The sequence below is a fragment of the Aspergillus viridinutans genome (assembly GCF_018404265.1).
Source record: "Aspergillus viridinutans IFM 47045 DNA, scaffold_1, whole genome shotgun sequence".
In the NCBI taxonomy this organism is placed as follows: domain Eukaryota; kingdom Fungi; phylum Ascomycota; class Eurotiomycetes; order Eurotiales; family Aspergillaceae; genus Aspergillus; species Aspergillus viridinutans.
In genome coordinates, this window is record NW_025091217.1 from 5,311,090 (window position 1) to 5,338,727 (window position 27,638).

At 51.5% G+C, this 27,638-nt stretch overlaps 14 protein-coding genes across 14 annotated transcripts; 7 read left to right on the forward strand and 7 right to left on the reverse strand.

Annotated features, from left to right (window-relative positions):
• Positions 1-63: 63 nt before the first annotated feature.
• Positions 64-1,798, forward strand: Aspvir_001548 (PEX28-32 family peroxisomal membrane protein; the record flags this gene model as incomplete). The annotated part of the gene is made up of 3 exons (XM_043266668.1): positions 64-197; positions 267-407; positions 472-1,798. The coding sequence occupies 3 exons, from the start codon at positions 64-66 to the stop codon at positions 1,796-1,798; spliced, it is 1,602 nt and encodes a 533-aa protein (XP_043122603.1).
• Positions 1,799-3,271: 1,473 nt separating this feature from the next.
• Positions 3,272-5,536, forward strand: Aspvir_001549 (putative ABC bile acid transporter; the record flags this gene model as incomplete). Its single annotated transcript, XM_043266669.1, has 2 exons — positions 3,272-3,470; positions 3,522-5,536. The coding sequence occupies 2 exons, from the start codon at positions 3,272-3,274 to the stop codon at positions 5,534-5,536; spliced, it is 2,214 nt and encodes a 737-aa protein (XP_043122604.1).
• A 135-nt stretch (positions 5,537-5,671) lies between these two features.
• On the forward strand, positions 5,672-7,126 carry Aspvir_001550 (ABC transporter ATP-binding protein; the record flags this gene model as incomplete). Its single annotated transcript, XM_043266670.1, has 1 exon — positions 5,672-7,126. One exon carries the CDS (start codon positions 5,672-5,674, stop codon positions 7,124-7,126), a length of 1,455 nt encoding a protein of 484 aa, XP_043122605.1.
• A 202-nt stretch (positions 7,127-7,328) lies between these two features.
• On the reverse strand, positions 7,329-8,154 carry Aspvir_001551 (uncharacterized protein; the record flags this gene model as incomplete). The annotated part of the gene is made up of 3 exons (XM_043266671.1): positions 7,329-7,972; positions 8,030-8,073; positions 8,126-8,154. 3 exons carry the CDS (start codon positions 8,152-8,154, stop codon positions 7,329-7,331), a joined length of 717 nt encoding a protein of 238 aa, XP_043122606.1.
• Positions 8,155-9,599: 1,445 nt separating this feature from the next.
• Aspvir_001552 (nucleolar protein 16) lies at positions 9,600-10,390 on the reverse strand (the record flags this gene model as incomplete). The annotated part of the gene is made up of 2 exons (XM_043266672.1): positions 9,600-10,194; positions 10,260-10,390. 2 exons carry the CDS (start codon positions 10,388-10,390, stop codon positions 9,600-9,602), a joined length of 726 nt encoding a protein of 241 aa, XP_043122607.1.
• A 262-nt stretch (positions 10,391-10,652) lies between these two features.
• Aspvir_001553 (Zn(2+) transporter YKE4) lies at positions 10,653-12,100 on the forward strand (the record flags this gene model as incomplete). The annotated part of the gene is made up of 4 exons (XM_043266673.1): positions 10,653-10,814; positions 10,884-11,034; positions 11,090-12,029; positions 12,085-12,100. 4 exons carry the CDS (start codon positions 10,653-10,655, stop codon positions 12,098-12,100), a joined length of 1,269 nt encoding a protein of 422 aa, XP_043122608.1.
• Positions 12,101-12,451: 351 nt separating this feature from the next.
• Aspvir_001554 (mannosyltransferase complex subunit MNN9) lies at positions 12,452-13,666 on the reverse strand (the record flags this gene model as incomplete). Its single annotated transcript, XM_043266674.1, has 2 exons — positions 12,452-12,472; positions 12,530-13,666. 2 exons carry the CDS (start codon positions 13,664-13,666, stop codon positions 12,452-12,454), a joined length of 1,158 nt encoding a protein of 385 aa, XP_043122609.1.
• A 676-nt stretch (positions 13,667-14,342) lies between these two features.
• Aspvir_001555 (putative mitochondrial carrier protein) lies at positions 14,343-15,629 on the reverse strand (the record flags this gene model as incomplete). Its single annotated transcript, XM_043266675.1, has 5 exons — positions 14,343-14,762; positions 14,820-15,093; positions 15,152-15,307; positions 15,363-15,372; positions 15,455-15,629. 5 exons carry the CDS (start codon positions 15,627-15,629, stop codon positions 14,343-14,345), a joined length of 1,035 nt encoding a protein of 344 aa, XP_043122610.1.
• A 951-nt stretch (positions 15,630-16,580) lies between these two features.
• Positions 16,581-18,059, reverse strand: Aspvir_001556 (uncharacterized protein; the record flags this gene model as incomplete). Its single annotated transcript, XM_043266676.1, has 2 exons — positions 16,581-17,575; positions 17,885-18,059. 2 exons carry the CDS (start codon positions 18,057-18,059, stop codon positions 16,581-16,583), a joined length of 1,170 nt encoding a protein of 389 aa, XP_043122611.1.
• A 3,094-nt stretch (positions 18,060-21,153) lies between these two features.
• On the reverse strand, positions 21,154-22,184 carry Aspvir_001557 (aldo/keto reductase; the record flags this gene model as incomplete). The annotated part of the gene is made up of 2 exons (XM_043266677.1): positions 21,154-22,110; positions 22,134-22,184. The coding sequence occupies 2 exons, from the start codon at positions 22,182-22,184 to the stop codon at positions 21,154-21,156; spliced, it is 1,008 nt and encodes a 335-aa protein (XP_043122612.1).
• Positions 22,185-22,815: 631 nt separating this feature from the next.
• Aspvir_001558 (CVNH domain-containing protein) lies at positions 22,816-23,346 on the forward strand (the record flags this gene model as incomplete). The annotated part of the gene is made up of 2 exons (XM_043266678.1): positions 22,816-23,071; positions 23,153-23,346. 2 exons carry the CDS (start codon positions 22,816-22,818, stop codon positions 23,344-23,346), a joined length of 450 nt encoding a protein of 149 aa, XP_043122613.1.
• Positions 23,347-23,407: 61 nt separating this feature from the next.
• Aspvir_001559 (SDR family NAD(P)-dependent oxidoreductase) lies at positions 23,408-24,252 on the reverse strand (the record flags this gene model as incomplete). The annotated part of the gene is made up of 2 exons (XM_043266679.1): positions 23,408-23,727; positions 23,775-24,252. 2 exons carry the CDS (start codon positions 24,250-24,252, stop codon positions 23,408-23,410), a joined length of 798 nt encoding a protein of 265 aa, XP_043122614.1.
• Positions 24,253-24,909: 657 nt separating this feature from the next.
• Positions 24,910-25,837, forward strand: Aspvir_001560 (putative S-adenosylmethionine-dependent methyltransferase; the record flags this gene model as incomplete). Its single annotated transcript, XM_043266680.1, has 2 exons — positions 24,910-24,923; positions 24,973-25,837. 2 exons carry the CDS (start codon positions 24,910-24,912, stop codon positions 25,835-25,837), a joined length of 879 nt encoding a protein of 292 aa, XP_043122615.1.
• A 397-nt stretch (positions 25,838-26,234) lies between these two features.
• On the forward strand, positions 26,235-26,780 carry Aspvir_001561 (GNAT family N-acetyltransferase; the record flags this gene model as incomplete). Its single annotated transcript, XM_043266681.1, has 1 exon — positions 26,235-26,780. One exon carries the CDS (start codon positions 26,235-26,237, stop codon positions 26,778-26,780), a length of 546 nt encoding a protein of 181 aa, XP_043122616.1.
• Positions 26,781-27,638: the final 858 nt, after the last annotated feature.

The following is a 27,638-nucleotide window of genomic DNA, read 5'->3' on the forward strand; positions in this document are numbered from 1 at the left end:
CCACAAGAAATGCGCCTTCATGCTCCAACTCTATCCCTCGACACAGCTCCAGCTTAGGGCATGATGGATGACGGTTGTACTGCAGAAGTTATTGCCAACCGTGACGAGCCCATCCCCGTCATCTCAGTCAACAAAAATGACACCAAGTCACATCGGCATGGGAGGTCGGAGTCTTTGCATGACAAGTTATTCGCCAAGTTCGTACCCTCTTGCCGCTGGGAAATGAGTCTTTGAGGTACTGAATGGACTGACGATGTTGATGTAAGGCTTCTGGAGCAAGTCATTCCCGCAGAAGATGTAGACAATGAGTCTGTTTCGGGAGGCGACAAGCGTACGATTGCAGATGTTAAGCGGCCTGCGTTTAGCCTTCCTTTGATGGCTAATAATTTTCGTCGCTTCAACGCCAGGTATGTCAGATAAAACATTTATCAGGGGAAAGTTGAACTCGCAAGTTGCTAACAGCCTTCACAGGATCGGGATTGTTTTCCATTTCCAGAACCGACTTGAACGTCTGCTAAGCTGGAGGAAATCGTCACATACATTCTCTTTCCTTTTTATCTATTCCTTTATATGCCTGGATCCTAATCTTCTGGTGGTACTTCCCATCACCGTCATCTTACTATTCATCATGGTCCCAGCCTTTGCGGCACGTCATCCACCTCCCCCTTCAATGTCTACTTCCAGCACCACACCCTATTACTCATACCAGGGTCCGGCACTTGCGCCTGCGAAGACTATCAAGCCAGCGTCTGAGACATCAAAGGACTTTTTCAGAAATATGCGTGATCTCCAGAACGTCATGGCTGACTTTTCTGATGTGCACGATGCGGCTATCTCGCTGTTTGCACCCATAACCAACTTTTCGAATGAAAAACTCTCATCCACTGTTTTTCTTATACTAACGATCACTGCTGCACTACTGTTTCTGACAGTGCATCTCTTGCCGTGGCGGTTTATCCTGCTACTTGGTGGCAATGCGGCCGTCCTATCCAATCATCCTGGCCTACAAGAATTCTTGCAGAACTTCCTAGGAGACCGTAGCGGCGCTGTGAAAGCCGACCCGCAGGCTGACCGGGCAGAGAAAAAGAAGGCTCCAGACATGTATGGGTTGCCGATGCCGTCGAACCCATCCGCCGCCGTATCGTTGCTTGATTCATTGGCTGATATTTCTTTGGATTCATATCCTGAAGAGCGTGAGGTAGAGATCTTCGAGATCCAAAATCGCTCTCTAGCCACTTATTCCGAGTCGTCAGAGTGGGACCATTTCATTTTCAGCCCAGTGCCGTATGATCCCTTGTCACCGTCCCGAATTGCAGGAGACCGCCCAAGAGGATGTCGTTTCTTCGAAGACGTTCAGCCTCCACCTGGCTGGGCATGGAAGACAAAGAAGTGGAAGTTGGACCTTGACTGCCGCGAGTGGGTCGTTGAGCGCATGATCACCGGAGTAGGCTTTGAGATACCCGGAGCTGGTCCAGAAGGAAGCATGGCCAACGAAGAGATTGGAGGCTGGGTTTGGGATCTACCTTCTCTATCCTCGTCCAGAGACGAGGACGCCGTGGCCACTGCATTAGGGTATCAAGATTACGGCTCAACCTCGAAGCCGGCCTCAATTCAAGAAAAGAAGAAGACGCAGAAAGGTAAGCAGAAGTCGGTCTCTCGGGACTGGGAGGAGCAAGGGCATTCAGGACTCAATGGCATGGGCGAATGGCGGAGAAGACGATGGGTACGGGTCGTGCAGAGAGTCAGCGTGTCCTCTGAAATTGACAAAGAGAAACCTTCGAACCAAGGAAAACCCTGATGCTTGTGATGAGTATACTGGAAACTAATACTTTATGATTTAACTGAATGGGAGAACGGTTTTATTAGACCATTATCGTTTGATACATGAAATGGCTCGAATGAGTAGGATACAGAATCTTTTACCCATATTTGCACCTCTGCAATTACTTTTTACGATTCCGTCCTCTGATGATATGTCCATATTGATCTTCGTTTGACTTCGTCGTGCTGATCGCACACTGTATCCTTGATTTTTAAAAGTACATTCTTTCCTAATATTCTGCGGTATTTTACCATTCTAGAATGTTGATGGTGACTGCCCGAGGCTACCTAGGCAAACCTCTATTTCACACTCTATCAAGTGAAACATGCATGCTTCTAATTTCTCAAGTGATATCTGTTCATTTAAGATATTGTTGCAAATCTAAAACCATGTGTTTCATGTATTTTTGGATAAAGCAGACAGTAAGGCGTGAAATGTGGGGAAATTATGCCTAAAATCCCTCTGTTTTCAGCCTCCCAAATTTCAGGCCCAAAGCTTAGTCGAGATGGTGCCTTAGGCATCAAAGCTTGCCTTCCGCCAATCCGCCTCCGTCTAGAGCAAGCCACCTACTACCAAGGAAGCAGAGGCGCTCAGGACAACATTGAGAKAGAAGATTGTCTGAGTATTCATCTCAATACTCAGGGATCAGGTCTGAATTGATGTCGCTCGTTCAGAATTATGGCGTACTTCATTCTTGCCATCCAGTTTGGGTATTGCACTCCGACACTCGTTCTATATTGTTTCACCCCGCTCTGACATAAATGATGATGCTAGGACTCGGCCAATGCTCGACTGTCGAGATGTGCCATGCATTATTTCTCCACGATACCGACAATTGTCATCATAGGGGCTGTTGTGTTTTACCTGCCCAGCCATTTTCTGTACCGCTGGCGTCCGGAATGGATGAAACCCTTCATATCGGAACGTTCTGAGGAATGGTCAGACTTACCAGTGGAGCCAATCAAGCAAAGGGTGGGATGGGTGATTAGCCTTTTCCTCATCACACTCGTAGGGCTCGCAGCTGAGATCGTAAAAGAAATTACGAATGGCTTTGAAGTGGCTACTATAGCTCTCCTTGTGTCATGGGTAAGATAGCCCGCATCATTGGGGAACTTGAGCTGATTCGTCCCTCAGACAGTTGCAGCGATCTTCATTTGTATGGCACGTCCAAGGACATGTCCAGCTTGGATGCTTGCATACTTCATCACAGAGCTTGCTGTGGAATTGTCATTTATCATGAATCATGACACATACGCAGTGACAAGACTTCCTGCGTATTATGTTGCGGCTGGCGCGGCTTTGGCTGGATGTGTTACTATATTGCTTATGCCTCTCCGCGAGCCTTCAGTTCCCATTTATGATATCGCTGCTGTTGGTCAACCCTCATCCAGCGACTTTCGCAGTCCAGAAGACAATCTGAGATTGTGGCAATTCCTTAGTGTGTCATGGATGGCACCGCTTATATCCCTTGGGAAGAGAAGACGATTGGACGAGGACGACGTCTGGTTCCTTGGCTTCGAATTTCAACATCGCAGGTTACATGACAAGTTTCGTCGACTTAAAGGCTCAGTGATTGGCCGTCTGCTTCGTGCGAATGGGATTGATATAGTGATTGTTTCCACCATTGCAATTGTGCAGATGATATGCGGTCAGGAATTCCTATGCATTCTACGGAAATATTCGCTGATTTGATCCTCAGACTTCGCGACCCCAATCTTGTTGCAGCAACTCCTTCAAGCCATGCAGGACATGAGCTCAGGGAAACGCCCTGCCATGACCTATGCACTGGTCACTCTCGTCCTTCGTGTGGTTGCGGCGCAATCGCAAGTACTCAACCTTTGGTTCGGTAGACGATGCTACGAAAGAAGCAGAGGGGAGATGATCATGATGGTCTACGAGAAGGCGCTCTCTAGGAAGAACATTTTTGAGCCCCAGTCAGAACAAAAGGATGAAGGGGCCGCAAACGGAGAGCTTCTCGAAGAAGATACCGACGATGAAGTAGAGATCCCCAAGCGAAGGAAACTTTGTGGGATATTCTTTCGGCGCCGGCAAACCACAAAAAAGCAGGCTAAATCGGCTGCCTCGATGGGCAAGATTTTCAATTTGCTCCGTGGTGATGTCTATGAAGTTGCTCAGCGGTTTTGGGAAGTCGACTCCTTGATTGACAAACCTCTGGGTCTCGTCATTGCAATCGTGCTTGTTTGGAAGCTTTTTGGGCCATCATGCTTCCTGGGAATCCTAGCAATCCTAGTCGCTCAGGCTTTGAACGCCGTCATCACTCGCACACTTCTCCGTTGGGAGCGAGTGCGGAGACTCGCAACAGATGCCAGACTGCAGATAACTTCTCAATTTGTCGAAGCACTCCGTCACCTGCGCTGGTATGGCTGGCAGGACCACTGGTACCGGCTGGTTATGGATGCTAGGCAGTCGGAGCTGAACCTTCGTATCATTACCAACTTGTGGAGCATCCTGATTCGTTTTGTGAACACTTTTGCCAGCGGCGTGTTTCCCGTAGCGGCTCTGTATGCCTACACCCTTCTGGCTGGTCATCCTCTCCGCATTGATATAATCTTCCCTGCCTTGCAGCTGTTTACTATGCTAGAAACACGCCTTAGAGATATCCCTGGTCTCATAACGGTACTGATCAATGCATCTATCGCCGTCGAAAGAATCGAGGACTTCATGGCCGAGCCGAACAAGGAGACACCTACTACCGACCCCGACCACTCTTCTCCCATTCAGCTACAACATTGCTCATATGCTTGGCCTGGTCGAGTCGTCCCGGTGCTGTCAGATATCAATTTGAGGATATCCGAGGGTCTGACTGTCGTTTCTGGTAAGGTAGGGGCCGGAAAAACGGCTCTACTTCAAGCGCTTCTCGGCGAACTGGACAGAATTGGCGGCTCTGCTGAAATCCCTAATGAAATGGTGGGCTATTGTGCTCAAACACCATGGCTCCAGAGCATGAGTATCCGAGACAACATCCTTTTCTCCTCGCCATATGATGAGCAAAGGTACCAGAAAGTCCTGGATGCATGTGCCTTGCTTCCTGATCTCGAGAATTTCGAGCACGGAGACCTCTCTTTTGTGGGTGAGAATGGTATAGGCCTTTCTGGCGGCCAGAAGGCCCGCGTTGCGCTGGCGCGAGCACTTTATAGTACCGCTAGGATTTTGTTGCTTGACGACCCAATTTCTGCTCTTGATCACAACACTGCTGAGACCGTGGTTCGAAAGTGCTTTACGGGTCCTCTGATGCAAGACCGCGTCGTTGTCCTCGTTACGCATCGTACCTCGCTGGTCAGTCCTATCGCCGATCAAATAGTGCATATTGAAGATGGCCGGGCTACAATTCACGGTAAACAGGCTGTGTCTATGGATTCGGCCGCTGATGAAGATGTCCAATCGCATTTAGCAAAGACAGCCGAGGCGCAAAGCGAGATTCAAGGCGCTCTTCGAGAGGCTGCGGCTTCGACTCCGACAAAGTTCATCGAGGAAGAGCACCGTGCGGAATGGGGCGTGCAAGCCCGAGTCTATTGGAACTACATCAGAGCTGGAAGATATAGATGGTGGATTTCACTAGTATTTATCTTGGCCATCTACCGATTGACGTCGGTAGGACAATCGTGGTTCCTAAAGGAGTGGGGTGAAGCCTACAACCAGATTCTCCTGGCATTCAGCCATTTCACCCCCGAAGGCAGATATTCCGCAGGATAATGGGTTGTACCTTATGGGTGGTCCCAGGCGTCCCGTTGGAACCCAACAGATCCCCTGGAAAAGCTGCCAGCGCCATTCGAAGACGTGCGACCTTGGCTTCTGGCCTTCTTTGTGATAACAACGTTTCAATCGGCCATGCTTCTGTTTGCGCAACTTTTGATGCTGGTCATTGTCTACTGTGCAGGCAAGAAACTCTTTCACGAGGTCATGATTCGAGTGAGCCATGCAACATTTCGCTTCTTCGATGTCACTCCTATCGGCCGCTTGATGAACCGACTGACGTCGGATATCGGAGTGGTCGACGGTAATATTAGCGAACAATTTCAGGCTATTGCATTCCAAGCCATCACCTGGATCTCCTCAATTGTGGTCATAGCATCGGTGACACCAGCATTTCTTGGGTTCTCCTTCGCTCTCACTGCGGCATTCATTTTCACATTTCTCCAATTCCTGCCAACGTCTCAAAGCCTGCGACGCCTTGAGATGGTGTCTCTCAGTCCTTTGATCTCGAATTTCGGCGAGCTCCTGCATGGTCTCACGACTGTTCGGGCGTTCCACGCGGAAGAACGCTTCCAAAACAGAGTTATTGCGGTCGTAGACAAATTCCAGGGCATGGATCATTTCTACTGGTCGCTTCAGAGCTGGCTAATGTATCGGTTTGAAACCCTGTCAGCTGCGTCCACGTTTTGCCTCACTGTTCTGGCATTATACACCAATGTCACTCCAGGTCTTGCGGCTTTTGTACTGATAGCCGCCAACAACTTTGTGACGTCCACTCATGCTTTGTGCAAACAATATGGCCAACTACAAATGGACTTTGTCTCGGTTGAGCGGATCGATGAGCTGCTTCACGTTGAGCAGGAGAATCCAGGAATCATTGAACCTCCGGCATCTTGGCCGCGGTTCGGGCAGGACCTCACATTCGAAGACGTGACCATTCGATATGCACCGCACTTGGAGCCTTCACTCCGCAACATTTCTCTTCGAATCCCCGGGGGATCGACGACGGCCATCATAGGCAGAACAGGAAGCGGCAAGTCCACGCTAGCCGTCTCATTGCTCAGCGTCATTCGCCCCGAATCTGGCCGGATCGTCGTCGACGGCATCGATATCGCGCAAGTCAATACCCAAGCGCTTCGAACCCGTGTCACATTCGTTGCTCAAGATCCCGTTCTCTTCCCCGGTAGCATCCGGTTAAATCTCGATCCGACTGGCGAATACTCGGACGAGGAGTGTGCTGATGTGCTGAAGCGTGTTTGTAGTCGGCATGGCTGGAATTTACAGACGCACGTCGAAGCTGGTGGCCGCAACCTCAGCCAGGGTGAGCGGCAGCTGATCGGTCTCACGCGGGCCGTCTTGCGTCACAGTCCGATTGTCATTCTCGACGAGGCCACAGCGTCTATCGACCATGAAAGCTCCCTTGAGATTCAGCAGGTCATAAGGGAGGAACTACGGGAGTCGACGGTTATCACCATTGCGCATCGGTTGGAAGCAATCAAGGACGCGGATTACTATGTCGTCCTAGATCAAGGACGGGTGTCAAAGCATGGCTATGTCAATGATAACGGCACTTCTCAGATACAGTCATAGATAGGAAGGATTAGAAAAATCTACTAGAATCACGACTACAAATCTGACACTACCACAAGATGTAAACTTTTGAACCAACATCAAACATTTCTGTACACGGTAATTTGCAAAGTCAAGAATGAATCATGACGACAATCATGCAAAACCAAGGCAAAACCACCACGAACCATAGGTTGAAACGCCATGAGAAAAACTCCAACCACTAAACCTGCCCAAGCATCAACAAAACATGACCCACCACCCGCAGGGAAACAAGCAGCAGCATACTCCAACAAGCCCCATCGCACACCATACTTCTCCCCGACCCGACGTTAACAGCACCCGTCGCAGTGGCATCACTCGAGCTCACAGGCCACCCACTCGACGCAGGACTCGCACCAGACACAGCCGAAGACACCACAGCAATGGAACTGGCCCTACTCGGAGAGGCACTCGCCACCCCATATCCCGAAGATGCAGATACACGCTGACGCTCCGCACCATCGGAAACAACCACCTGTAGAACCGGCACCGCAGTCACCGCCGTACCGTCGACACAATCGCCCAGATTCCATGGGTTGTATGGTAGGGAGCAGACTCTTCCGTCAAGCGACGCCGGAGATGGGAGGAGGGTATTGATGCCTCTCTTCAGGCGGGGAGTCTCAGAGACGTGTACGGCGTCGATGCCAGCCCGCATTTGTGTCGAAATACTTCCTTCATCGCAGTTTCTACCAAGGGCGAAGAGGGGTGATTCCCAGGTCCCGCAGAGGGTTGTCTCGGGGATATGAGAGATCTTGCCGTCGACTGAGTATCCCGTGCCGTTGAAAGCGCAGACCGCGTCTCCTGCGTGCGTGGATGATTCGTGACCTGGGTATTCTCGTTAGTTAATCTCCAAGCGAGGAATTATAGGCTCTGAGGACGTACAAACTGCGGCACCGGTGTAGAGTGGTGGGATGAACCTCGAGAGCCTGGATATCCGGTTAGTTGTTTGCTTTTGGAAGTGATCAGGGACTTGAGTACATGGTATTGCAGGATCGGACTTCGATCATGGTCGTAGACACGCAGGATATGATTGTCGAGCCCTTTAGCGAGCCTTCTGGACAGTAGCTTCCTCCAGGCTTGGAGCAGATGAGAGTGTCGCTGGTAGGGTCGCTGCTGGTTGTCAGCTTCTTCTGTCTTATGAGTATCAAATGGTAGGAAGGACGAGGGGTGAGGGGTACTATTCCACTTGGGCGCTTGCCAGCTCAAGAAGCATGAGACTGGCGCATAGTAGGAGAATCATGGCTAGATACGTCTTCATGGGTGTCAGGGCTTGGTGTCGGTATGCTTAATTGAATCGTCGGATAAACAGTAGATTTATAGGCTTGATAAAGTGTGCGTAGAACTAGCAGTATGGCCAGACTATTGAGCTTACAGAGAGCTTGAAATAGAGCTAGGCTGCTGATGCGTTGTTTGTTGATGCTCCACGCGTCGTGGTTGAGCAGTGAATGAAGCACGGAAGATTCCATTACTTTTCAACAGGACCATAGCACAGTTCATCTTTGAACAACTTCATATTCTAGGAGCTTGACACATCCATGATGTCTACACTTGTGACTGGCTAAATAGAAACAACATGAGATAGAATGGAGAGGATCAGAGTAGCTAGCCACTTAGGCGACACCAGTCAGAAGCTGGGTTGAGCTGGGCAACGTTGTTGAGACATGGAGGCATTCGATAATGGAACTCTACACGCACACGAAATGGATGAGAATGCCAAAAAGAAGAGAACAAGATCAAAAGGCAAAACGGAACGGGCCATAGACACCCATCTGTAGGATGCCCCATGACTTGATCCGTCCCGGTACCGGTACCTGTATAGCTGGAAAAGGACGTCTATACAGGCACAGAACCGTATTCGAACCGGAGACGTCGATGGTTACAGAAGTCCCGCAAGAGTCAGTGATAGACTGACTGGCGTTGACCCCTGCACCACCTGCCCCGGTTCCTTGAGTGGTGCTGTTGCTAGAGACCTATGTGTTGCCCTTGATAGCCGAATCGGGTAAGGTACGGGTGGATGGATACCTGGAGAATATGGCGTTGAGATGCTGCCTGAGGATATGAAAGCATACTGGACCTAGCCGTGACTCTGCAGTCGACATGTATACCTCCAGCACCTCGACGCAACAACTCGTAGGCATCCAATGTCAGCAGCGATCGGCCTCGTAGATACGTGTCTTACCAGAGTCTCCTGTGTTCAGACGACCTTCACTACAAATGAATAAGGACAGTGATCATAAGAGATGGTTGATTCCTCGTGGAAGGCTTCTGTATCGAATTCTGACTCTCATATTGAATATGGTATCTGCAAGGACATGAATGTGATATAGGTCTATATGTAACAGTTGCAGAACTGCCAGTCGGTATAAACTGACAACCGAAGCCTAGACAATAACTTTTAATATCAACAACCATCAAAAACGCCGTATGCGCCTGGAATGCATCAAGACACAAACTATGAGGAGTGGTTTGCCTTCCACTTGCGGATCCTCCGCTTCAAATCACCCTCGCTCTGTTGCATGGGATTCAACTTCCTGTCACGAGCCATGGCGCCGTAGTTGTCTCCATGACGCTCAATCAACTTCATAATCCATTCCTCCTCCCGCTTGCTCTGGTGCCGGGGCTTTTTGGCCTTGACTGCCTGCCCTTCTTGGTCTGCCTGACGTTCCAGCTGTTGAACAATCGCGCTCTTGGCATTGGCTCTCTGTGACGCGGGATACTCGGCTGCCTCATCCTCAGACAAGTCGTTCAGTGGGTCGTTGAGCGGATTCGAACGTTTGATTTTGCGACCGCCCACTTCAATCTCGTCTTCGTCACGAATCACTCGGATGATTTTGCCTGTTTCCGGGTCGCGTTCCACCCTAGTCTCCCCCATGGCTGCCTGCTTTGCGGACGCTTTGGCGCTGCCCCTGATGTGGAGGGAATCCTCAGGTACTTCCTCGATGCGCCCATCTTTGGTCGGCCGTTTTTCGCTACCGCCAGTTGGAGCATTGAGTTTGTGAACGAGTCCCAAGCGGCGGTAGTTTTGTGTCAGAGTCAATTTGCGATCCCTATTGCAGTGAAACTCACGTCAGCTGCTGATTTTCGATCGATTCTAAAAATCGGTAGTTCTTACCAATTTTGAGCGATAATGGCATTTCCCAGGACGTTGATCTTCTTCTTGCCGCTCTTCAGCTGCCCAGTCCTCTTGGGCTTCTGTTTCGGCGTCGAGGACCGGTTTTTCTTCTTCTGTAGCACACGACCCATTCTTCTTATTCCCTTGTAGCGATAATTCGAAAAAGTGGTGGATGATAAAATTGCATAGCGGGTTTCAATTCTTATCGATTTCTCCGAAACTTTTTAATGTTTGCATCCGGAGGCTTGGCGTGTTTGCCGGCATTAGCTCCACTGATAACGAGCTGTAACAAACTAGCTGTCTGATATCTCTCGTGCCGGCTTAATCAGGGTATTATCCTCGAGTGTCTCTGCCCAATTGCTCACTTCTGCGATCCAGACTTTCACGACAGCGATGGCACTCAATTTCTCCTCTCCTGCGCGCAGGACCGGCCTCGCTCTGGTCGCTGGCCTTCTCTTATTCGCTGTGCTGGCGGCTGCGACTGCGACTGTTGACAGTGGAGACAAGTTCACTGTGGGCGACCTTTCCGTAGCGGAAATCGAAGACAAATTGCAGGTAATTGCGTCTCAAGCTTCTAGTCATTTGTGATTGTCAGCAATCACTAATAGAGACTGACTTGCTCAGGAATGTCCACTTGTGGAAGCTCTCAATGAGCACAAGCGTGCAACCAGCCCACCAACAGCCAGTATGATGTCGAGACTCTTTGCGATCCTCTTTCCTGGCAGTCCCGCGGTCAATGCAATCCTGGCAACTGTGTACATTTCCGGACCTCCCAGTATGCGTGCTTAGAGAAACCATGTCATTACCGTGCCCGGATCTAACAGCTACAGACTTCCTCCTGGCACTATGCCCACCGAACATCGACCCTTCATCTCTGTCCGTTATGGTCGCTTTCGCCGTCGGAGGACTTTTAGGTGACACTCTGTTCCATCTTCTCCCTGAGATCTTCCTAGGCGAGGACTCCCCTGAGCACGTGCGCTTCGTCATGGTCGAGCCCAACAGGAACCTCCTCCTCGGACTCGGGATAATGGTCGGCTTCTTCACCTTCGTGGCAATGGACAAGGCTCTCCGCATCGCAACAGGAGGCGAAGGACACGCCCACTCGCATTCTCACTCGCACGAACACGCCGACAGCTCCTCCCACGGCACAACCACAAGCTCCACCACTAGCAACGCCAACACCGAGCTTCGCAAGCGCAAACCCGACCCCTCCACCCCCGCCACCAACCAAGAACCAGTAGACGAGAAAGAAATCAATCCCAGCGTCAAACTAGGCGGCTACCTCAACCTCATCGCCGACTTCACCCACAACATCACCGACGGCCTGGCAATGTCCTCCTCCTTCTACGCCTCCCCCACCATCGGCGCAACCACAACCGTCGCCGTTTTCTTCCACGAAATCCCCCACGAAGTCGGCGATTTCGCTCTCCTCATCCAGTCCGGCTTCTCCAAGCGCAAGGCTATGGGCGCGCAGTTCGTCACGGCCATCGGTGCGTTCCTTGGTACATTCATCGGGATCGCGATCCAGGAGTTGGGAGGCGGGCACGGTGCGGCCGCTGGTGGAGTGACGGACGCATCGGCCGGGCTGCTGGGCACGAGTCTCACGTGGGGTGATATGCTCTTGCCTTTTACTGCAGGGACTTTTCTCTACGTCGGGACTGTGTCGGTCATCCCGGAATTGCTCGAGACGGGCAAGGATAAGACAGTTGAGATCAAGAAGACGATTGTGCAGTTTTTGGCTGTTGCTGTCGGGGCGGGGATTATGCTTGCGTGAGTATTGGATTCCGGCTTGTTATGAACATTGACTAACACTTCCGCTATGCAGGATCTCCTGGGATTGAGGTGTGTGGTTTGTACGATTTGGCTGGCGGCAGCATTTTAGACGGATATACTTTTATGGGGCATAGTGATAGATGAAAAGTACTTGAAAGGACGCCGATGCAGTCGATAAATACCCGACCAGGAAATAAAATTGCTTGAAAATGATCTAGCTCCGTGCATCTAGATAACCAATGTAAATGCCATGCGGACTCCACATGCCACAATGCTGGCGCCAAAACTCCATCCACCACATGAGATCTGAAAGATTATATTCTAAATTGTGACGAAAGTTGCGCACAGCGCGCTCAATGTAACGCATATTGCGTCGTGCAAGAAAGGTCTAGTATAACATCGTTTCCCAGAAAGCCACATCACTCGTTTTGGTGGTATACCTGCAAGCAGCATTAGCATCCCACGAGTCATCTCACAGGAGAAAAAATGCAACTTACAAAATAATCCGGCAGCCCATACACGGAGTACCCCAGCCGCTTTGCCATCTTCGCGAAGCCCTCCGTTTCGACCAGGTGATAAAAGGGAAAGGCAGGGAACATCGCGCCGTCACGATGCACCTCTGCCTTGACCATGAGCGCCGTGCCGCCGACACCGTCCAGCTCGATGGCCTTCTCAGGGTTCGGATTAGTTGTATCAGCCAGATAAGCCATCAGCGTGCGGTAGGTCGGCATCTCGGCGTAGCCCTCGAGGAGGATCTCATCGGGCCCCATCTCCGCCGCCATACTCTGCGCCGTACTACTATCGATCCACGAGTTGTAGTCGTACGGCCGGACATCCATCTTCTTCTTCTCGGAGTTGTAGTACCGCTGGTAGCAGTTCGGGACGAGGACGGGGTAATCGTGCGCCGTGAGGTCCTCAATCAAGGTCGGGGGCGTCTCGACGATATCCGCATCGAGCCAGAGAACCCAAGCCGTGGCGGGGCCGAGCGTGGTAAACAGCAGACTGTTGCGGGCGCGGCTCATCGACTCGCGGCGCGCCTTCTGGTTCTCCACCTTGTGCCGCTCCTTCTCGTCCTGCGACTGCAGGGGCGGCTCGAAGTCCTGGCGGAGAATGGAGATGCTCGCGAACCGCTTGTCGATGGGGCCGGACTGCGTCTTGGCAATGGCGTCTTCTAGTGCGGCTAGGGCCGCATTGCCCTCTTTGTTCTTGGGGATGATGAATCCGATGGAGATGAGCTCGTGCGGGTAGGTCAGTTGCACCACGTTGTCCCAGTACTCCGGGACGAAGCGGGCCATCGGCGTTAGGATCAAGATTCGTTCGTCGTTAGCGGCGGAGTTGCTGGTGCTGCTGAGCTTGTTCAGGTCGTACCGCACGACCGGGGGAGGGGCCTGATGGCCATCTTGGCGGACGGGCTGGGATTTGAAGAAGGGTTTCGTCGGAGGTGAGAGGGGGTTTTCGGCAGCATCGTCTTCGCGGCGTTGCTGGGAGGAGGAGGAGGAGGCGGAGCCCGCGCTAACGGGGGAGGCAGAGGACGTCGAAGGGGAGAGCACGAAGATGACGAACCCGAACGCCAATATGGCCGCAAGGAGGAGAGTGATTGGATTCGTGCGTCGCATTGTGCGGGCGACGGCCATTCCTGGCCGTATCGACCGGTGGCAACGAGCGAAGAGAAGCAGGAATCAGTAGGGTGAGTTGGTGACGAGGATGCGAGCTGTCGGAAGTCGGAGATGTTTGATGAGGACAAGTCGAAAGATCTGGACCGGCGGAGATGGCACAGGGAGATAATACTTAGCCAGCAATGAAGTCAATCCTCGACCTGCGCCCCGACATAGCGGGATTGACGGTGAATAGGTCAAATTGCGAGTTAATCGTGCTGGGAGAGTCAACGAGGGAGGGAGCCGGCGATGATGAGAAGATGAAGCGATGGTCTGGCCTGTGTCTGCCCGCCCTGACCTCACTGCGTAGTGGCCGGAAAAGAACACGCGGACCGACTTTCAAAATCGCAGCGCAATCTTCCTCAAACTAATCGATTTCTGAACCCACAACTAGCCAATGAACGTCAAAAATATGTGCCTCCGACGTTGAAATGTGGACCAAAGCCCAGATCTCAGTTCCTGCGCGAGGTATGCTGAATGCGGAAATGTTGCACTCAAGCTGACCTCCGCCGTTGCACCTTCAGCACTGATCATTTGGCTATAAACGACGCACTAAGTTCATTACCAATTGGCTTTTGGTATCTCATTATGCTATATACAAATGGTCGTCTAGTCTATTATTGTTCGTCGGCCTGATTACCTGATTACATCAGGCTCACGGCAGCGACCGCATCACGCCCTCAAATGCAACCAAGGCCATCGCATTCGCCGGGAATGCTCGTAAGAAACAGGGCACAAACCCCCTCCAGTACCCTCTCCACCCTCGCTCCTGATATACCGCCCTCGCAGCATCTTTCCACCGGCGGAGTTTTCTTTCCCCATCACCCAGCGCACCGCCCATCGGGTCCGTCATCAATCGCTGCTTAACCACATCGGACGGGTACGAGGTCAACCAGAAGATCTGTGCCGATATGCCACCGGCCCAGAAATTGATTACTGGCGCCGACATCGCGGTGTTGTTTTTCATCCATCGTGTCAGGACGTCGTAGGAACCCCACCAGAAGAAGAAAAACGATCGGAAGAGGATTGTCGCGCAGAGGCCGCGGTATAACCCTGCGATACCGTGAGTGCGCAGCTATGCTGCAGTCAGCCGACGCTCGCTTGCAGCACTCGAGACCTCTCAATGACTTACAAGCTTTTTTAAGCAATCGATCGGCCCGCTGTACATTCGCTTCGACTTATCCGCCGCATACTGAATCTGCAGCCGCGCCTTGATGTGCTCCACTGGAGCTGCTATGAAACTGACAGTCGTACCGGCAAGGATACCAGCTATCCCATGTCCGAAGCTAGGAAGCGTCTTGGGGTCAGGCTGATAGCTCGCAAACGGCGTGAGAGACCGAATGGCTGGTTTCGAAAAGACATTCTCGAGCAGTAGTCGTCGGTACAGCGTCAGGGAACCGAGCATGCTATCCATGAATCAGATCCAAACCATCCATCCTACCGATCATCGACGAAAGTACTCACACAGAGTCCATAACCATCCAACCGACCAGCGGCGGCGTGGCTCCCTTGTACAGTCCACTCACACCCTCCTTCCGTACCGTCTGTAGTACACAGTCCAGCGGCCCCTTGAAATGCCCTTCTTTGCTCGTTTGTAATCGCACCTTTACCGTATCGAAACTGCACATGTCCATTAGTCATAGAGCAACGTAATAGGAGTGGTCATGTCACATACGGATGCCCAACTACACCATAAAACGGATATCAGCTCCGTCCTGAACGTCACCAACAACAGTCCTCCTACCCAAGGGGTAAAGAAGAACATACCACTCAACTTTGCAATTCCCGAAAACACCCCCGCTACAAACCCCTTATAGTCGCTCTTCTTCTCGGTCGGGACCGACGGACCGGCGACCACAACGGGTGTGCTCTGGCTTCTGCTGACCATATCGCTGGGGACCTTTGCGTCTACCGGGGAAAGCAACCCTTCAACTGACGACATCTATGTGGACGCTGGATCCCCCGGAGTAGTACTCAAGGCCTACAGTCCGCGTTGACAATGTGCAATGTGTGGTAATGCGACTGATAATTGCGAGGTACAAGATTTAAAATCCGCGGCGATATCGGAGATTGGGCGTATGGGGTGTCCCATTGAGTGCGGTACTCTGCTCAAGGGATGAATGACGGAATCGAGGGTTCAATCGATTTTGTTGTGAGCAAAGAATGAAGTAGACTTCGACTGCCCATCGCAGGAACGGAGGAGACAATATAATCGACCATGTAGGATGGAAGATCAGGTAATAAATTTCGATGGGGAAGCTTTGCGCCCCGCAAATCTGTGGTGCGGTTTTCGGGGAGAGATCGCTCAGCTCCGGAGAGCACCTTACGACTTAGTAGTCTTGGTTGGCCGATCTCTGGTCAAACTATCAAGTATCAACTATCTAGAATTGGATGGTGGACTCTTGGTTGACGGACAGTGGAGTCTTTGAAACATAATGTTAAGTCAAGTGGCAGTCTGAGAATGTCTAACAATGGACCGATCTAGCGATAATTCGTCCTTCAAGGACGCAATATGTAAATACACAGCCGAAGCAAAGTTCCCCGCAATCAGTCGAAGCCAAGGTACATGAGAAATTCTAACTGTTGTCCCTTTTGAATCCAATTTCAGCATCACTCTTGAGTCAAGCAGGACAATCTGTTCTGGCCATGTCTGGATGTTATAGGAGACTGGATATAGGAGAAGACCGGGTCTGGGTGCCACAGGTGACATGTGCAAAGCATTAAATCAAGGCTGTATGGGGTATAAAATGAACGCAAAATAATGCAGGTTGAATTGAGCTCTCATGCGAGAGCCCATCTGACAGATGAGAGTTCATGGAAAAGTTGGAAAAGAATGAAAAAGATGGAAGCTTCTATCCTGGATAACCGGCCAGGACGTGGAAGACGGCACTGATCACCAATTCTTGGAGCTCTTTCGCGACTTCTGGCGAGCCCGGTCGGCTTCGCGAGCAATGAGCTTCTCAACCAGATCTGGCGCAGCGAAGGAGCTTTGAGAGTCGCTTGACGAAAAGTCTGAGCTTGTTGCACCGATAGTCAAGTAGCCACCGGTCTCCTCCAGAGCCAATGGCGTCACAGGTCCCGGGCTGCGTAAAGGGTCTAGCCTTGGGGCAGAGGGACTCGGCGAGAGCGGTCGAGAGGGTGCCCTGGAGAGAGTGACGCTTTCCGCCAATTCTCTGTATTGTCTCAACGTGTCACGGGAGCTTGACGACGTCCAGTATGACTGCTGTCGGGAATGCCGGGGCGACGGAGGCTGTGCGGCCAAACTCTGGGTGTTGTTCGAAGGCTGGTAAACAGCGGGATGGAACCGAGGCAGACTGCCGAGATTGAAGGCTGGCGCAGACTTGGCCGAGGTGTGAGGGCGGGAGCGTGTTGGCTGTGGAGACGCGGAGCGGGTTGTGGGTGACATGCTGGGCGACATGACCGGCGAATAGAACGAGGAGCTATCGGAACGCATTCTGGAGGACGGTTGGCGGTATGAAGGGCGGCGGTAGCGGTTACTGTCCAGCCGGGACACACTCTCGCGATTCCTCCAAGACTTGGACTGATCAGACTGCGGGAAATAGTCCTTTTCAAAACGCCCGGTCAACGGGGTGACGGGCAGATCTGAATCGTAAGGACTACTCGGCGGTTTTGGTATGGGAATTGGACGCGAGGTAGAACGACTGAGAACAAGAGTATCAGACAATTCTGAGATTTCCGAGGCGGGCGAGCGAGGAGACAGCGGCGATGGTGGATTATATGTGGACGAGGTCGCCGTCAGGTCACGCAAGGACGATAGCGAGACTCGAGTGGGGTGGCCGTGCTTGGCGATCAGGCTTTCCAGTTGATCTCGGGCTGAAGCTGTTGAAGGACGATGCGAGGGTGACCAGGAGGACGGGGAGAGATTGGCTAAGAGCACGCGATCAGCGAGAATGACCAGAGAAATGAACCAGAAATGCCACACGTGTAGGGTGGAGATTGTGTCGACGGTGCCAACACAAAGGGGGAAGTAAACAAATCATTGAAAAGGGATAAGATGAAACGCGGACGGTCCGCATCTAATAATGCCAATGAGAGCAACGGATAGTCCGCTAGGAGAGGAGACAGAGGTGGAGAAGAGGGGTAAAAGAGGCATCTGTATGGTCGGATGGAGTGGCAGCGGGCATCCGCTTGAAGACGGACGGACGCAGAGGACAGAACAAACGGACAATTACTTACTGCTGAGCAATGGGGGAGAGTGGACTGAGCTCCAGGAGGACGGATAGAGAGAAGAGGATGAGGACGAGGAGGCCGAGAAGGAGGATGGTGCAGAGGCTGCCATTGAGGCTTTTATCCTTTTCCTTCTTAGGCGAGGATAGTTCTGTCCCTGGCCGCGGGAGAGATGAGCCCACATCAGCGTGCTTGCCCAGCTTGGTAAGGGTGGAGAATGACAACAAGGAAGAAATAATGGAACCAGGAACAGGAACGGGTATCGAAATGATCTCCTCTGGGGTGCCCCGTTTCTTCTCAGACGCCGCAATAGCCGACACGATTCTGAAGAAGACGAGTTTTCTTGACTAGGTAGGGAGAGACGGAAGTGCTCGCTGCTCCATACAAGGGAAACAGTGCAGTTATTCCACGGGGAAGCGATCGAAGGAGAATCACATAGCAAAAGAGTGTCATCAAAAATTCCCGACAACAAAACAAGTCGTGACATGGCGTCAATGGCGGAGCTGCGGGTACAAAAACGCAAACTAAGGAAGCAAAGAATTTGGGTGGACGGGAGGGGCAAGTATGTTACGGTACGGTACGGTTACCGCCCATGGTACTACCGTACCCTTGAACCCCGGCTATTGGCGGATTTGCCCCATTCTTTGCCCAACCCAGCGTCCACCACGCAAGGGGTAAAGCAAAAGACCAAGGACATGCATGCCTTCTCCCAAGGCAGATGGAGAGTCCAAAAGGCAGAAAAGCGTGTTTCAAGGCAGAGATGGTACATGCAGAAGACATATCTCACTCACCTGCGACATGATTGCAGGCCTGGGTCAAATGATCCTGGCAATGGTGACCGTAGCGGGTCGAATTTTCCCCCTATCCCAAGAGCTGATTGGTTCCTGATTTGGCGAGCATCCGACGGGCTCTATTTTCAGGTCGCTTGCCGTACGAACCGAAAATAAGAAGACGGACAAATTAAAAACCATGCGATGACGCAGTCAGGAGATTTGTGGCTTGGAAAAATGTTGGTTTAGATGATTGATCAATGACGACCTGCCAGGTAGACGAGCGGTTTTGCAATCAAAGTGATGTGCAAAGGTGTTGAAGATCCGTTGTCAGTGGCTTTTTAGGAAGAAGAGGAAAGCTAGACGCAAGGCAGGTAGGTAGGTAGCATAAATGCATAACACAGACGACGCATATGTCAGGTCGTACGTGGTCAAGATGCAGGACGACGAAAGAGGGGCTTAGTCAACTGGGCGTGACAGACGCATCGACAAGATGGCTTGGACTAGGCATCGGCAAGTACCTACACTGTCTTTGTAAGGACAGGACGAAAGAAAGAAAGGTCTCAGCAGTGGCAAGGTCTGACAATCTTGTCCGAGACCCAAAGAGATTCAACAACACTCTGAGCCAACGAGACGGGGTGAGCTCTGTCCTTAAGAGCTAATCGGTTGCCTCTAGGAGCATCGGGATTTGTCTACACCATTCACCAGGTTTCGCAGATAAAAAGGAGCATTGTAACCACACGCGCAAGCAGCGGATGACCCCGAACCCTACTCACTGAGCTAAAAAAGGTGTGGAAAAAAACAAGGCAGAGGCAGTCATCACAATCAGCATCACATTATAATTGAGATGGGGACTCACTTGCGAATTATGCTGAATAGCTGGATGACTGTGGATTTTACTGGATTTGGACATGGATTGAGACCGTTTCCCACCATCAAACGAGCCTAGAAACCGAGTAGTGGGACATGGTCGATCTGCCGGGGTCAACAGCGAAGATGACTGGCAGACAGGCAGTAAGAGGCGTAAGTACGGATACTACCTAGTTGAGACCTACTTTTTGAAGGTAGGTGGGCAAGGAGCACTGAATAATGCTGAATGAATAGAACAATGAGTATAGACAGGGTTGCGTACTGCCCCTAGTGTCGGTACGAGGTTTCCATCCTGATGCTGGAGTCAGTCCTTGAATACTCCCGTATGTTCTTCATTGCAGACAAAAGCTCTGTTCACGCAAGCAGACTAGGAGGACCCAATCAAATCACTTTTATCGACCACACTAGCTGCCTGAGTCGAGTCAGGGAAGAGGAGTATTGATATTTGCTTTTCCGAAGACGGTCTTCCTTCCCGTCAGGGCCATTATGGTTCTGATCACCACCATCGACAGGGTATCTAAATCATCCACCAAGCAGGGCGATCAGCCGACTCGCCCACCTCCATAGCATGATCCACCCCCCACCTGAGCGTCCTCGAAGTCTGAACGGTCGGATTTTTCTGGCTAATTCACCGTCTAGTGCATCATATCTCAAACAAGATCCAATAGTCATGAGCGGATGTCTGTTCCAAATATCTGAAAGACGAGCGATGACTAAGATGGTTCATTGCCACCGTATGTCCTGGGAGGTGATATGCGACAGAGGAAATAAGTGCGAAGGCAACTTAACAGATATCCATCTACTCCGTGCCTGCAGCGAGATGCTGACTGGGGTGCATCCAAGACCGATCGACTACACTGTCTGAGTTGAAGTACTCCTGATGTCTGGCTGGACAATGGGTGCGATTGGTAATAGACTCAACCCCTCAACCTTCATGATTGGGAAAATCCCATGCGTAAGTTAGCTCCAGCCTACAGTCAACTGAATGCGCCAATCCGCTGCTCTCTTTCCAGATTCCAACAACTCAACCACAGCCTCGCAGCTGTTCGAGCAAAGCTAAGCCGTGCAAAGCAGGGAGGGCAATGCAAGACATTTTGCGCCGTCTCGCACCCACACAGTCCCGTGCCGCACATAGCTCCCTCTTTCTATTTTAGCACGATCTCGATCCGGATTCTGCAGAAACCGGCACATCATACCGACCAGTCATCCTGATATGATCCCTGGACGGGTTCTCGCATGACCTAGTGGGTGTGGTGGCTGCGGTGGCCGGCTGAGCACTATCAGTGAATATGCTGCCTTGCAGCAGGAACCTTGAAAGTGATTCATCTGGGGGCTCTGGACTCTAGACAGCCGTCTGAGCTCTGGAATCGGTTGGGCTCCAGGATTGGGGAATTTCTACTGCATGCTGCAGGTCAACGGGTGCCTACTGCAGGTGCTGACATGTGCGCCGTTGACGTAGCGAATCCTGATCCTTGAGCCAGCAATATTATTGACAGGCTTTCTAGGATGACTGTGATATTCTAAGTGATTAGGGATGAGCTTTATGAACATATGGCATTATGTTATTGGAAGATGGGACACATTTGGTCTAGAATAGCAAGGCATTCGGCTTGACAAATAGCCTGCAATAGTTGGAAACTAGTGGTGCCCTACAACCTTTTTTGGTTGATACAGATCGTCAATACTCTTGATCTCTTCCTCCGTGAGCTTGAAGTCGATCGCCTGTATCGCCTCGTCCACTCTCTCCTTCTTGCTCAATCCCACAATCGGCGCAGTGATGAACGGCTTCGACAATGACCACGCAAGACTCACTATGGTCATCGACACACCGCGTTTGCTGGCAATCTCCTCTATCTGCTCGCTGATCTTCTTGTCCGTCTCGGTAAACGGCTGGCCCATTAGTTTGCCATTCAGCGATTTCCCTCGCGTGGTTTCCTCAAACGCTTTCCACGGCCGGGTCAAAAAGCCCATCGCAAGCGGACTCCACGGAATCGCACCCATCCCGAACTTGGCACACGCGGGAAACATCTCCCGCTCCTCCTCCCGGTAGATAGGGTTATGGAAATTCTGCATGGAGATGAACTCGGTCGACCCGTTCATACGCGCCGTATACTGATACTCCAGCAGCTGGTGCGCCCACATCGATGAAGCCCCGATATACCGCACCTTGCCCGACTTGACAACATCATGCAGCGCCTCCATCGTCTCATTTACAGGCGTGTCGGGATCAAACCGGTGGATCTGCAGCAGATCAACATACGGCAGATCCAACCTCCTCAGACTCGCCTCGATACTGTCGAAGATGTGCTTCCGACTGAGCCCGTACTCGTTCACGTAGCCGGCATTGTCGCGTTCGTCGTTGGACATGAAGAGGGGATACTCCTTGCCGCGACCGACGGGCGCCCACACCTTGGTCGCGACGACGATGTCCTCGCGCCGCCAGTTGTATTTCTTGATCGCCTTGCCGAGAATCACCTCCGAGTCGCCGTTCGAGTATTCGCCGTGTCGAAGAAGTTGAGCCCCAATCGGTAGGCGTGGTCCAGCACGGGGAGCGCGTCTTCTTCGCCTAGTGCCCAGTCGAAGCGTTTCTCGGGGCTACCGTAGCTCATGCAGCCTACGCAGATGGGCGAGACGCGCAGCCCGCTTGATCCGAGCTGGACGTATTTCATTTTGACACTATATTAGTAACCCTAGGCTTGTGACTTCTCGACGAAGCTCTGCAGATAGATCATATACCATCGGCTCTCCCGGAAGGTCGGACTTAAGCCACTCGTTTACATCCTATTTCCGTAATGGCCGGATTACCATCTATCCTGCTCAGTTTCACTTGTGCAAGAAACAGGAAATCCAGATATTCCCCTGCGTTCAATCCACCAATGAAGCAAGCAGTACACCTCACTACTGCAATGGCGGGTATGGTAGTGCGGAGTGAGCGGGGTAGACAACAGCCATTTAACCAGATTGCAGGATGCAGGACGCATGCTGGTCCCTAGCTCACTCACTCACTTAATACTAGGATAGTTTGAGCTGTCAAGGATCAGGGTAGCTTGCCGATAATCATAGAGTTTTGGTAGATAGCGCCGAAGTAATCCCGCGTATACTGTGCAGTTGCTCCGGGACGTTCACTAACAACAATCCATATACATCTACAACATTCATCGAACCTACTACTTCTTGTAGAAATACTTCGATACAATGTAGACGCTAACCCTGCACGGAGTCCTATGTACAACCACGGAATGAACCCTCCCATCCCAGGGAAACCCCCCCAAACCACCCTGATATCAACATTCGCCCAACATGACGAATGTGGCCAACCCGTGGGCGTCAACCTATAAACCCTCGTCTCGGTCCCTCATCAGCCAAAATGTCTACAGAGAGCATCCGAAAAAGAAATACTCGAAGAGCATCAGAATGTCCCTCCGCGGCTTCCACACAAGCTCCGACACCATCGTCCTCAAAGACAAACATATTCTCAGCAGTCGCTGCAAACGGCCCGACGGCACCTGGTCCTTCTCCGAGATCGATCTGAATAATTGTCTGGGGAATAATAACGGTAAGTTGCGATGGTATCCGTGTGATCTGTTTTGGTGCACTGCGCTGGGCAGCGGATAACGGGTGCTAAGATGTGCTTTAGGGAAGTTTGTCTGGGGCGGGGACTCGTTCGCGGACAGCGCGTCGCAGGTGCATCTTGCGTTGGAAGGGGGGGAGGGGAAACCGATGTTGCATGCGCAGCTGAATGACCGGCATGGGAGTGTGCAGTCTGCGAGTGTGAATCTGGGAGAGTGTATTCAGAATGAGGCGGGGGGATTGGAATATATGCATTGTTGAGGTGGAAGGGCAGGTGTATTAGAACTACAGGAGTAGATGATCGAATATACATGAAGTTAAATCATCCGACAATACCCGTCCAGCCATTGTCCACCGGGATAAGGGCGCCGTTGATCAATTTCGAGCCCCTGCCGCAAGCTAGGGACAGGCACATGTCGGCTACATCGTCGATCCCGCACAGGGGCGCTTTGATGGCAATTAGGATCTCGACGGCTTTGTCTTTGCCCTCGACGTTGATGCCGGCGTGGAAGGCGTCGGCAATGTTAGTCTTCATGCCGCCCAGCATCAGCGCATTGCACCGGATGCCCTTGTTACCGTAGAAGGCGGCCGTGTTCTTGGTCAACCCGACAAGACCGTGCTTGCTCGCTGTGTATGCTGCGCCTACTTGGAGTTAGCAAGAGGAATACCTTGGTCGTCGGAGAACATACCCGCTGCCCAGCCGGCCTTGCCGGCTACAGAGACGATGTTGAGAATGCATCCATCAGTGGTAGGCTGCGCCAACATATTCCGCACAGCTAGTTTGCTGAGCAGAAACGGGGCCGTGAGATTCACGGCAATCACCTTATCCCACAGTGCCTCGTCGAGATCTCCCACGGGATCAAACCTGTCCATGATGCCAGCATTGTTGACCAAGATGTCGAGCTTCTTAAAGTCTGCGATGATCTGGTCAAAGAGAGTCTGAACCGCGCTCGAGGAGGATATGTCGGCCTTGATAGCTTTCAATCGACCGGTCTCCCCCAGCTCTGCCGATGTCTGCTGTAATCGGTCCTCGTTGACGTCGCAAATAACCACGTTTGCGCCAGCAGCGAGGAAAGTAGACGCAATGGCCTTGCCCAGGCCGCCAGCTCCACCAGTGACCAGGCAGGTCTTGCCGGTAAGTGAGACTTCAGATAATCGGACGAGCATATTGAATCCTGCCAAATACAAAAGAGGATGGAATAATCCAACGAAACATCCATCATGGCTGACTGTAGGCTCTTAGATATATCCTCAAGCTCGTGGAACGCCTCATTATTCACGGAACTCTGAGAACCCCCGCCGACACGCAACACGGCTTGCTAATGGTACGCCATTTCCTTTCCAAGTCGAGATCCAAGGATGGTTAACCGAAAATGGCAGGTTGACGAATTATACAGCCGTTCAAAGGTGGGGATAGTCCGCACTTGGAAGCGAACATCGTATTGCGTTTTCGGTCGGCAGTCACATGACGGACTTATTCCTGCCATTTACATAGCCACCAGATCAAAGTGTGCAGTGCATAGTACGGAGTACTAGCCAATGTTGCTATAATACTCGTGAGTCGTGACCTCGGTTTGCACCATGTGCTGAGTTGTTTGATATGACTCGGCGAAGAACCGAACATCGGAGACGGAGCGATTTGCAATTGCCGCTTATCGGCCTGAACTACATTGCGGTTGTCAGGAGGATGAGCATCTAATACAAGCCGGCCATCATGTAATATCATGATAAAGACACTTGAGATTAATTGTCGAACTCACTACTCGGGAGTGCCAGGTTCTAGTGCAAGAAATAAACATTACTAGCATCAAGCCATCCATCAGTATGGCGTCGTTTGCGTACGTCTTCCGAGTTCTGTTGGTTGAAGACTGTCCTGACGACCAACAGGAGTAATACTTTTTCTCACCAATTATATGCGGCTTTTCGGCCAGCATACTCGACACAGCTCTACTCCGCCGTGCTTGCATATCATAGAGGCCCATCAAGGACAGCCCTTGACTTGGGAACAGGCCATGGTTTAGTCGCTCGCGAGCTCAGTCCACATTTCCAGCGGGTCCTCGCCAGCGATCCATCCGCAGGGATGATCCAAGAGGCACGTCAGTTGTCCACTGGATTCCCCAACATAACTTTCCACCAAGAAAGAGCAGAAGAGTGTCCTTTTGCTGCAGATGGGCAAGTAGACCTAGTAACCGCTGCGCAGAGCGCGCACTGGTTCGACTATGCCAAGTTGTGGCCGGAGATGCGAAGAATTGTCCGACCCGGAGGCACGCTGGCTTTCTGGGGCTACAAGGACCATGTGCTCGTGTCCTACCCCAGAGCAACCAATATCATCAATGAGTATGCATATGGGCAGGATCCTTGGCTGCTGGGAAGCTACTGGCAGCAGCCTGGTCGGAGCATAGTGCAGCAGAAACTGCGAGCTGTCCAGCCGCCGGTCGAGGACTGGGAAGATGTCTCTCGTGATGAGTATGAGCCTGGAGCAGAGGGAGGGACACGGTTCATGCATGCGAGGATAACTTTGGGGTCCATGGAGGAATATGTCCGAACATGGAGCTCGTTTCACGCATGGCAGAGGAAATGGCCGGATAGGACGAGGAGGGCTCCTGGGAATACCGATCAACGTGGTGATGTTATTGATGAGATGATGGACAAGATTCGAGAGACGGAACCGTCTTTCCAGCGAGATGATTGGAAGGAAGCGGAGGTGGATGTTGAATGGGGGGGTGCGTTGATTTTGGCGCGGAGAAGGTAGCCGCTATGTCGCACCTATTAACGACATGGATCCAAATGGAAATATGAAGACATACCCTGACAAAATCCGACAATGTAAGGCCACGTTTTGGATGAGTTGGAGTAGATAAACTTTCGTGTCAACCAAGGGCGTATATGCACGCCCTGTCGATGGCATCCATACCCCACCAAATATCAACCCACACATTTATTACGACGGTCGAGTATAGAGCTCAAGCCCGAAGCAATGAAAGAGAATTATTGTTTTCAAGAAGACACTTTGCCTTCCAGTGCTTAGAATCCATTCATCTGGGTCGCCCATGTCGTGTCCCATCTAGATCCCTCGAGCTATTTATTCCTGGACTATTCTACGTTCATCAACAGCTGGCACAAATTAACCAGTGTCATCTTCTTTAAAAATGGCTCGAACCGCAACTCTTCCAACAAATTCTATCACAATCCGTATACACCAACCTGCAGACATAGACTGGATCGTCTCCCGCCACGACACCCTCTACGCAGACGAATACAACTTCAACGACAAGTTCATTGCTCTAGTCTCCAAGATCGCGTCAGACTTTCAGCAAAACCATGATCCTACCTCGGAGCGCTGTTGGATCGCGGAGCGTACTGACAAGACCACCAATGAGCCAGTGGGCTGTATAATGCTTGCGAAGGACATCGACTCGCCCGATACAGCCAGACTGCGCTTACTTCTTGTGGAGCCGAGCGCTCGGGGAATGGGAGTCGGAAGATCCTTGATCAAGCAGTGTATCGAGTTCGCGAGAGAGGTCGGATACAAGCGGGTGGTGCTCTGGACGCAGAGTATCTTGGGCTCGGCGAGGAAGCTATACAAGGCTGAAGGATTTAAGTTGGTGAAGGAGGAACAGCATGAAGGGTTTGGGACGACACTGGTAGGGGAGTTATGGGAGCTGGAGTTAGGGAAGGTGACTCAGGACGCATAGTACAAGGGCTGAGTGTGTAACGGCTTCAGTTGAGCCCTGCGTAGGGGTTAATGAACTCGATTGCAAGTTATACTTATCATGAAGGTAATCCAGAAATGCGAAACTGATAGCGCGCTTTAGTGTACATTTGTGTCTTATTGCCTAGTCAGGCTGATCAGCTGGTAAGCCATCACAGCCTTGTGTCCCTCATCCTACGCTGAAGCTTGGATCACATGTAACACTCAGCAAGAAGTTTCACATAGGTAGAGCTTGGGAGCACAGCGCGGAGACCCCGATCATGGAGCAACTCTGATTTGACCATTCGTGCCATGACCGCAATATGAACACGCTCGGGAGGCTTCAGGTGTCATTAGCGAGCGCAACACGAGAAACTACAATAGCTCTCGCCAATAAACTTTGAATTCTCCCTACTCCAAGTTGAGCCACCAGATGAATACCGCGAACCTGGGTTCATACTTATCAGTCAGGCAAGCATTTGCTGGTCTTTGCATGCTAGAGTCCGGTTCGCTTGATATCGATCTGGAGGACCTCCATTTTGTCTTTGTATTTTCTCCAGGAAACTCTCTCTATATTGCTGCACCTCCTCTGTGCAACCCGGGCTCTGAACACCTGCCTTACGCTATTTGGAGAGGCATCGAGAGCGTGGCCGGCCCGGTATCATAGATATGATTCGGCCAGTAAGTTTGGAAGTGCGTAATCCTGAACATTGGAATTCGTGAATCACACAACGTGTTCGACTGCAAGCTTGAGGACGCCTCGAGAGCACCTCCACGTCCGCTTCAGTAGTTTGTACTTGCGGTGGACGTTGGTCGACACGGTCCCAGTTCAGAGAGATATCCCTTGCCAGAGGCAGTGATA